The sequence below is a fragment of the Cololabis saira genome, chromosome 10 (genome assembly GCF_033807715.1).
Source record: "Cololabis saira isolate AMF1-May2022 chromosome 10, fColSai1.1, whole genome shotgun sequence".
In the NCBI taxonomy this organism is placed as follows: Eukaryota; Metazoa; Chordata; class Actinopteri; order Beloniformes; family Belonidae; genus Cololabis; species Cololabis saira.
In genome coordinates, this window is record NC_084596.1 from 20,077,497 (window position 1) to 20,088,178 (window position 10,682).

General features: G+C 40.8%; 1 protein-coding gene and 1 non-coding gene across 2 annotated transcripts in view; one reads left to right on the plus strand and one right to left on the minus strand.

The window, feature by feature from the left end:
* LOC133452558 (receptor-type tyrosine-protein phosphatase N2-like) overlaps nucleotides 1-9,394 on the minus strand; it is a 271,052-nt gene extending 261,658 nt beyond the window's left edge. Inside the window, 1 exon segment of the mRNA XM_061731957.1 lies at nucleotides 9,149-9,394. Coding sequence (XP_061587941.1) covers nucleotides 9,149-9,239 — 91 coding nt within the window. The 5' untranslated portion in view covers nucleotides 9,240-9,394.
* Nucleotides 2,666-2,757, plus strand: trnar-ucu (transfer RNA arginine (anticodon UCU)). Its single transcript is given in 2 exon segments — nucleotides 2,666-2,702; nucleotides 2,722-2,757. It is a non-coding gene; the product is annotated as a tRNA-Arg (tRNA).
* Nucleotides 9,395-10,682: the final 1,288 nt, after the last annotated feature.

The following is a 10,682-nucleotide window of genomic DNA, read 5'->3' on the forward strand; positions in this document are numbered from 1 at the left end:
AAATAATTAAAACATTTGAATTCTTAACAATTAATTATTCATGTGCACCATGAATTGATTAATTGATCCAGTGATCAAATATTGACTCCTGTAGATGTTCTGATACAATGTTTTCCTTACGATACCAGTAGCTTCGTCGTCTGATAGTTTCAAGTTTCAAGTTTTACTGTCAGATGCTACAGTATATGTTCAGCATAAGGCACAATTAAATTAATGTCCTCTCTGACCCACGGTGCAAAATACAACCCTAACCCTAACCCTAATAAAATAAAGAATAAAAAATTATAATAAAAACATTACACAGTAATTAAAAAGACATAAACCAAAACCAAACTTGAATATTTACAGTTTTTAAATATTATATAACAAGTGAGATTGTGCAAATAGGGTAAAGTGAAAGTGGGGGGGGGGGTACTGAATACTGAATAATTATACTGAATAAGGGCTAGAACCCATTGTTATTTATGTGTTTTTCTAACAAATGATACACTTAATGATAAAAGTATAGAATATCTATTAAATAAAGAAATCCAAGAATTAAATGTAAAGTTCAGCCACAAAAATGTAGCATGAACAGACGATTATTTTTTTACTTTTAAATGTTTGAGGCTACATTTCCACCATAAAGCTGATTTGACATGACATGAAACATGAGTCAGTCTCATGTTGTTTGGAGAGAGAACCGTTTCAGAGACGTATTTCTGATCTGGGAAAGTGTCCTGCAGCTCTACGTTCAATCATTCAGCGAAATTAAACAACTGTTCAACAACTGAAAGGCTCTCTGTCCATCATCGCCGGGGATTTTGGGATTCTGAAATGCAAACTCCAGATTTTTTTCTGCTGCAGTTAATCCCTCTTTCCATTCGACTTGATAAACTATTCCACCTGCCGGCTCCTTGAATGCTTGATAAGGTTGCTTGTGTTTCCTTCGTCAACATTCGTTCCACCTCTGGAAACCACCGTCTTGCATAATGAGCATGCCTAGTTTCCCTGGTGGGATTTTCCAGCCTAAAAATAACGTCTTCCTGCATAATTAATGCTAATGGAGGCTAGCTCGCTCTGCCCAACACCTCACGTGCTGCTGCTCCTCCATCCGACGATGCAAAAAGTAGACGTTGCAGGGGGGCATTGTGGGACTTTATGCTGGTTTTTAGCAGCAAACGACAGCTAGCTGCAATGTGCTGTGGCCAATCTGTGACAAGTAGGGGTGCAGCGGTTCAGGTAGCCCACGTTTCAGTTCGTTTTTTTTTTTTTTTTACAGACAGTACAAGTTCTGTTAACTGTTTTCACTCCATCGTCGTATTCAACAGCGAAACCGAAATGATGCCACACTGGAGATTTGAATGAAGCTGGTGCTTCTTCAAAGTTTTGTCTCTCAACTCTCCCTTGTCCTCGCCATGACTGAGGGGGGAGTGGGCGGAGATACACCAGTGACTACGACTCATGAGGAGGGCTTTTCTGCAGCAGGCTGACAGGCACACACAAACACGCGGATTGTAAAGCATTAATGCAAAATTAGTGGCAAAACCGAAAATCCGCAGCACACAAGGGCGTATTGAACCGTGGAGGGCGAACCGAACGGTTCGGTTTTATACCGAGAACCATTGCATCCCTAGTGACAAGTACTCCCAAAGCAGATGAAAGCATGAATCAACCTTCGCTCAGAGTCCAGGATGGAGAAAAGGCTTCGGAGATAAACCTCGTCCTAGAGGCGTTGGCACATCCAGGTGACATATTCATCCTCCTTAGTAACAACATGAACAAATGAGAAGGAACTCACTTGACATTTAAAAAGCTGCAATGCACTCGACCTAGGGCTGTGCGATTAATCGATTTTAAATCTAAATCGGATTTATTAATCAAGACGATGTTAAAAAAAGGAAAATCGGAAAATCGATTTTCCTTATTTGCAGCTGGCTGCATTACAGACAGAGCTCGTCTAGTCATCTTTGTTTGGTCAAGAAAATTGTAAATGTTGTCACTTTACTAAACTCGAGGAGGATTTACAGTATCTTTCAATTGCACTTCATTCCCAATAGGGAAATTTGTTTGCTATTTTTCTTTAAAAATAAAGATAAAATATTTGAAACAATTTATTCCATTGTCTTTTGTAGTTTTACCAAAAAAATCTAAATCGAAAACGAAAATCGGGTTTTCAGAGAAAAAAAATTGGGATTTTATTTTAGTCCAAAATCGCCCAGCCCTAATTCGACCAGAGCCCTGAACGAAGAAAGAAGCAGAGCGGAAACGTTTCAACATCTGAAGCAAAGATGGATGGATGGACCAGGCCATAAACCTCGGCTGGCATCACAAGCTAGCATTAGTAGTAATAAATTAGTATTTATTTCTTGTTAATTGTCTTATGTTCTTGTGTTGTTTTATTTATTTGTGTACAAAACCTTGTTTCAGCTGTGGTTGTTTTAAAGTGCTTTATAAATAAAGTTGAGTTGAGTTGAGTTGAGTTGAGCTAGCATGAGAAAACATTGCCCAATTCCTCCAGCGTGGGACACGGACTCAGAGAGAATCTTCTGACGACACCAGCGCCTTTCCCACAGGATATACGATATTCTCACAGCAAGTGTTGTCCACACAGGATCCTGTGCTTTCTGTACTATCTGTTGCACAATAAATGTTATGATGTAATGGTCAAACACCGTCTTCAACAGGCTCTGTGGCGCAATGGATAGCGCATTGGACTTCTAGTTGAAAAGTTGAGATGTAATTCAAAGGTTGTGGGTTCGATCCCCATCAGAGTTGTCTTTTAGTAACTTCAGGGTTTGAAGACATGATAATCTCCATTCTGGTACTTGTACCTTTTATGTAAAGGTTTGTTGACATGGCAGCATTTCACACAATAAACACAGCCCAAAAGGCTGGATGGTAAAATTGATAGCATGTTGGATGTCCAGTTGAGCATGAAATGGAGTTTAAAGGTTGTGTTTTCCAGTCCCACTAACAATTGTAGATTGCCAAATATTTAATCCCAGTCCGTTGTTGATTTTTTTTCCAAGTCTGTGTGGAAACAAATATTGTTTTCTGTCCACATAGAAATCCTCACAGACGACCTATCCTGTCAACACGCCTCAATGCCTTCTATGAGTAAAGAAATACATCAAAATTATGTTAAAACTGACATTTGAGCAGGAAAGAAGGTGTTTGTACTCGTTTAAAAGAAGTCCCCTACATGGACACAGTCAGTTGAATGACGTGATGTAGCCTAGTCGACAAAATAGTGCTTCTACGATGACAAGAAAATGCTTTGTGGGTTAAATGGAAACACAAGGTGCCACTTATCAGATCTAGATATTAGTCTCCGATGTCAGGACCCAGCTATCGTATAAAGACCTAAAACCAGACCGGTTGTGACATGCGAATAGAAAGAAACATTTTTTACAGCTGTGGATGTCCACAGCAAATACCGTAAAACTTAAAATAATGGCAGAGTCCCAATTATCCGCCGGGTGTAGCAAAATATTTTTTATATTAAACATCCCAAATGAAGGCCGGGTCAAACATAGTTTTTCTGCTGGCCAAAAGAATATTCTACCAAATATAGTCAACCTAAACACAAACATACAGTATAACCTAGAACGAATTGAAAAGTGTGTGACTATTCATTCAGTTTTAGAGTGACCTCCCTGATGACGTGTTATGAAGTTGAGCGGCTCGTCGAAGATTATACGAGTGACGGAAAAGAGTTGTATCCATAGCTGGCCATAGCTGACATCGAGAAGCTGTTCCTGGCTAGATGTGGCTGGCTAGCGCTGGATGGCTGGTGCTGGCTGGCTAGATCGATTCCTAAATGGGCACGGCTTCAGTGTCCGAAGACGCACAATAAGATTTGGGTTGAATGGAGACACAATTAATAAACGCAGGTCCCAAATAAACGCCTGTTGAATTGATGCCATTTAAGCAAATAAACGCCTGGGCCTTTATTTGGTGTTTTACAGTACTTATTTTTACTTTTATTTTTTATTTTTTCAAATTTGTTTTTTTTTGGCCACTGGTTGAATCTGATTCAAGCATTTCACCGTCTCTTACCACTTTCCTCTGAAATGCGGAGCAACAGCAGCCTGTTCAACCAGTTGTTTCCAGCTGTTGAGCGCAGCAGCTGAAGTTAGTGGGTGGAGTCAGGGCTAAACCCACCCCCTCCTCCCAGAGAAGAGGGGGCATTCTGCTAAAATGTTGGGTAGACATAGAGGGAATGCGCATGACGTCACAGATGCGACTTCACAGCGGGTTACGCTCACTGAGTGTCAGCGTAAACTTTCAGTTTGAGCAACTCGAAAACATCTAAAATGGGAAAGAGCTGTTGTGCTCATAGATTTAGCAAGAAATCGGAGTTATCGTTTTACAGCCTGCCGGAAAATAAGCTTAAGAGAGACAAATGGATCGCTGCCATTCGCAGAAACAACTGGATTCCAGGCACCGAAACGTGGATTTGCGGTTCCCATTCTGTATCAGGTAATGTTTGATTTTTGGGTAGCTAACGTTAAACGGTCAAATCATAAAGTTCAGTGTCCTCATTACTTTAATTTCGCCAACAAATCCTGCCTTGAAGTAGGACCAAGCGTCACGACTTTTGTGTGCCTTCAAGTTTTGCTTCGTGTATTTCCCCGGCGTAGAAATTAAGTACATATAAATATCAAGAAACTCGATTCGTGGCCAAATATTAATGTCCATGGACCACTGGTTCTTCGGGTAACTGTACGGTCACTGTCAAGTCCAACTGCCTTTAATTTAAGCTGATAATCGGCTGTTATCCCGTTTTCTCCACTAGTTGCAGCAGTTTTTGCTGATGTTTTGCCACTCAGTGCGAGTAAGGGGGCGTGGTCCAGTGGGAAAGTGACGTCAATGCATATCCTCTATAAAGACGCTGAATTTCACCCCTGATCTGGGTTTGTGACGTAACAGAACATGCAGGTTTTTGATTTTCACTCGAAACTCACAAATAAACTCTTATACTTTCAGTTTATGAGAAGAAGATTATAATTTATGCCACACAGCTCTGTTGAGAGTAATTGTAGTAATAAATCGTAGTTTCCATGTTGGGCCGTGAAACAACCCCCCCATGAAAGATGCTATTTGAGGAGCTCCGATGGGAATCGGACCGCCGTGCTGACCTCGCCACCTCCGCCGCTGTGATGCAACAGCGACCTGTGTGTCCTCCGACGTTGCGGCGGAGTCACGGTGAAGCACAGACAGCAGCTGTGCAGCTGCACCTCGACCCCGCCGGGCCAGTCGAGGTGAGTGAAATGTTAATGAGCGCTGCCATGGCGACGCTGACACCGGCTGAACCGGCGGCGACCCCCTCCAAGGCCAGGTTAATGATTAAGGAGACCTACAGCCTGTTGAGAGAGAAAGTCTGAGGCTTTTCAACAAAGACTCACTGTGACGTGTAAAATAAACTGAAATCAGTGCGAGGGACCGCCGACTTAACATGGACCTGTTCATGAAAGTAAAAAACAAAGCTGAATAGAAACTAAATTGCCTTTTTGGGGGCTATTTTGGAGGATAGCTATCTAACAATTCCCTAAAACAACACATCCTGCAGCAGGAGTTCCTCAAATGCACCTCTTGCATTCGTCTTGCAAGCAAAAGTGTCCAGGACATGTTCAGTGAAGCAGAAACGCTGCCAAGCTGCACAGCAATGTGAAAAGAGCAGCTCCGACAGCTCTTCCAGGAAGACACCAGGCGTTACCAGGCCAACCAAGAGATGTAACACTCAAAGAAAGCATCCTAGCCAGATGCCTGATTCACCTCAGCTGGCACCTCTCGATGCAAAAGGACCCGAGACTCTAGTCCAGAACACCCACCGGATGTTTCTGTGGGGAGAGTCTCCCGTTCTCTCAGATCACAGCTGAGGGTTTGAACAGAAAACCTGGGAACGTCCAGCTGGACATGTCCAAATCACGTTCCCCTCGTCTCTGCATCGACCAGTAAACAGCCTCACCTTCTGACTCGGCTCTCTACATCAGAACAGACCAGTACTGCAGCACCACATCCATCTTCAAGACCCCAACAGACTTCAATCCCTCAACTTGAGGCGGCACTTTAACCCCAACAAGGGGACGGTATCCCACCCTTTTGTCAACTGGCCGCAAAAGAACTTGAGCCGCTGACTCTCATCTCGGCCACTTTGCTCTCAGCTGCAAACTCCTCCAGTGAAAGCTGGGGATCGGGGTTTGATGACACAAACAGAACAACATCATCTACAAACAGCAGAGGTGGAATCCCCAGACCACCATGCTGGACCCTCCCATCCTGTGGCTACACCTGATTATGTAAATAAACATTCTGAACAGAACAAATCTGACTAACTGTCAGTAAAGCAGACCAACACATAGGGATGGATGGATGGATGGATGGATGGATGGATGGATGGATGGATGGATGGATGGATGGATGGATGGATGGATGGATGGATGGATGGATGGATGGATGGATGGATGGGTGGATGGATTTTTTTTGCCAAAGGATCCCAATCAAATGTAGCCCACTGTAACTTTAATATACAATAAGATTTTTTATAGCATACATATGTATATATATATATATATATATATATATATATATATATATATATATATATATATATATTTATTTATTTAGTCCCTATTATATATAGTTTTGTTTGTTTCAAATCCAACCTAAAGGTTTCCGTCTGATGCCGTGATGTTGGTCGTCTCCTGAAGTGGTGGCAGCCGTACTCTCTGTATGCTGCTTATGTAATCTGAGGACGGGGGGAGGAGGAGAGGAGGAGGAGGACGACGGTGTCTGGAAGCAAACAGCTCCTTCCTCTCGCCAGCTTCTGCGAGCTCTTCCTCCTCTTCCTCCTCCTCCTCTCAGCATCGTCGTCAACAGCTCCGAGCATCAGTTCAAGTCAGCAGGGAGATATTAGATATCAGCTATTAATAGACTCCATGCATGAGACGAGTTCATGTCTGCACACACACACACACAGACGCACACACGCACACACACACACACACACACACACACACACACACACACACACACACACACACACACACACACAGACATCTCAAATTCAGATCAATAGCCACCGCTGTCAAAAGCAGAGCTGGAAACGGACGTATAATCTAATTTTTCATTACTTTGTATGGATGTTATCAGTGATGGTTGTTGACGAGTGAGTGTTTCCTGCCTCCGTCTCCATGACGGCTATTACTTCTGTTTCTTATTTTTGATGCCTTATATCATTTTTGTTGATGTTATTATGTTTGATGCCTTGTATCATTTTTGTTACTGTTTTTTTAACTCCCGTAGCACACATGGGTAGAATGTGGCCCAAGGGCTTAATGGTTCCCCTCAAATAAAAATAATATAACACTTTTATATATTGATAAAAATGCATCTTGGGTAAATGTTTAAAAATGTAAATATAAAGATGCTTCCAGTAGGAACTGATTATAGGGATCTGGGTACATTTTCACGAACTACGTTCACGTTCCTACAGGCATGGACACTTTACAAGCATGAAAGAACCTTTACAGGCATCATGCAGGGACCTTTACAGACGTCATGCAGGAACCTTTACAGACATCATGCAGGAACCTTTACAAGCATCATGCAGGAACCTTTACAGACATCATGCAGGAACCTTTACAGACGTCATGCAGGAACCTTTACAGACGTCATGCAGGAACCTTTACAAGCATCATGCAGGAACCTTTACAGACATCATGCAGGAACCTTTACAGACGTCATGCAGGAACCTTTACAGACGTCATGCAGGAACCTTTACAGACGTCATGCAGGAACCTTTACAGACGTCATGCAGGAACCTTTACAAGCATGCAGGAACCTTTACAGACGTCATGCAGGAACCTTTACAAGCATGCAGGAACCTTTACAAGCATGCAGGAACCGTTACAGACGTCATGCAGGAACTGTTACAGACATCATGCAGGAACCTTTACAGACATCATGCAGGAACCTTTACAGATATCATGCAGGAACCTTTACAGGCATCATGCAGGAACCTTTACAAGCATGAAAGAACCTTTACAGACGTCATGCAGGAACCTTTACAGACATCATGCAGGAAATTTTACAGGTATACAGCAACCTTTACAAGCATTCAGGAACCTTTACAAGCATGCAGGAACCTCTATAGGCATGCAGGAACTTTTACAAGCATCATGCAGGAGTCCAGTACCTATAAATCAGCAGGAGTAGTTGACTAAAAGCTTGCTAAAAAAAAATAAAAAATGTATATACTGTACATATACATATTATTTTATAGCTGTTGAACTGAGACAAAGTTTGATGGAAATCATCCGATCCCGTGTCCTCGCTGGGCTTGTGGCCCTGGCTGACACTCATTTATAGTTTTAACTGTTATTTGGATACTTAAGCATTTAATGTTGTCTTTAAATGTGTTTATCTCTTACAGTTTCAGATTAAGTAACATTTCTGCTACTGAAATAACTTCATAAAATGTGATGAATGATTGCAGAGTACACTGATACAAATATTGCGCTTGATCTACTTAAAAAAATAAGTCAACTTTTTGCATGAGAGGAGATTATTATGTAGATCAAGAAAGACTAGTCTTTGTATAAACTACTTTATTTTATGTATGTAAATAATACATTTTCCAAGTACCGTCAACTTAATTGTGTTAAGTTTACTTTATTTATCAAAATTAAGTTGACCTTACTTGCCCAATAGAATACATTTTTAAAGGAAAATTAAATATGTTGTTTGTGTGTAAATGAAAAGATTGCCTGGGATTACATAAATACTGCTTGTTAAGGAAAAAATGCACAATGTCTTGTTTTTTGAACAAATGTAGATTAAGTTCAAAACTAGATGCATTCATGTAAAGCAACAAACAAATGATTTAGGCCTCCTTCATCTAATAAAGGCTAATTTCCGTGTTTTGCCCCCTTCCTTCAGGTGGAGGGGCCTCATCTGTTTCCTGCCTGTTCCTCTGGTCTGGTTGGTTTTGTATTTTATTTATTTTGGTGTCATATTGTGCCTGTCAGGATCCCGTGTTTGTTTTCTGGGTCTCAGGTGAAGCTGCTGAGCATCAGCAGGTGGACGAGAACAGGTTTTACCTGAAGCCCCTCTGCCCCGCTGGGGGGGTCACATGAAAACAAGCGTCCTCTCGTTTGCTCACCGTATCTCCTGTCTGCAGAAACGGGGACGCGCTCCAGGGACGCGAGGAGGATGAGGAGGAGGAAGGAGGAGGAGGAAGGCGGAGGAGCCATGTCCCTGCTCTGGTTCTGCTCCGTGGGTGGGCGGCTACAGGGCCATGTCCGTCCTGCGGGTCCGGTTCTGCGTGCTGCGGGTCCGGAGCTGGAGGAGAAGTGCTGGAGGAGAGGAGTCGGGATGCAGGGCGTTTCTACGGCTCACAGCATCCTCGCAGCAGCGCTCACTAACGCCACTTCCGCCGGGGGTTTTCAAAGTAAAGGTCCGAGCTGAAGAAGAAGAAGAAGAAGAAGAACGTGCAGTTCCTCGAGTGACCATCATACCTGTCAAGTCTCCCGTTTTGGCTGGGAAACTAGCGTATTTTACCTCTCTTTCCCACCGTCCTCCCGTTTTAGTATTTTCCTGTAAATTTCCCGTTTTATAATATAATAATTTATAAACAGCAAACTGAATTGTCACTAACCTCGCGAGAACTGCCATGTTGATAAATTGATGTATATTCATGTTGATATATAGACTTATATTATGCTTTTTGTGTTCTATAAGTGAGCTCATTGATTCTCTTGCTATTTGGAAGAATGTATGTGAGATTCAGGGGTAGGACCTGATAAGTATGGAAGCATATGAGGGACTATATTCAAATTAAAATGCATTTGCGGAAATGCTTTTTCATTTTAAGAATGTGCCCGCATTATTTGAGTCAAAAATGAAATTGATAATATATAATCCGATTTGCATTTTAATTTTCGTATTCAACACTGCTTATTCTTGTACTTAATTCAAATTAAAAAGAAAAAGACGTTTGAGATTTAATTTTCAAATCATGCCTCAGCAAATAGTTCACAATATTCAATTTTAAATCTAAAATTTGAAAATTAAAATGCATTTGCAGAAATGCTTTTTCATTTTAAGAATGTGGCTGCATTATTTGAGTCAAAAATAAAATTGATAATATATAATCCGAATTGCATTTTAATTTTCGTATTCAACACTGCTCATTCTTGTACTTAATTCAAATTAAAAAGAAAAAGATGTTTGAGATTTAATTTTCAAATCATGCCTCAGCAAATAGTTCACAATATTCAATTTTAAATCTAAAATTTGAAAATTAAAATGCATTTGCAGAAATGCTTTTTCATTTTAAGAATGTAGCTGCATTATTTGAGTCAAAACTAAAATTGATAATATATAATCCGAATTGCATTTTAATTTTCGTATTCAACACTGCTTATTCTTGTACTTAATTCAAATTAAAAAGAAAAAGACGTTTGAGATTTAATTTTCAAATCATGCCTCAGCAAATAGTTCCCAATATTCAATTTTAAATCTAAAATTTGAAAATTAAAATGCATTTGCAGAAATGCTTTTTCATTTTAAGAATGTAGCTGCATTATTTGAGTCAAAAATAAAATTGATAATATATAATCCGAATTGCATTTTAATTTTATTCTTTACGCTGCACATTTTATGTCATAATCAAAAAGAAAACAAAGAAGACATTG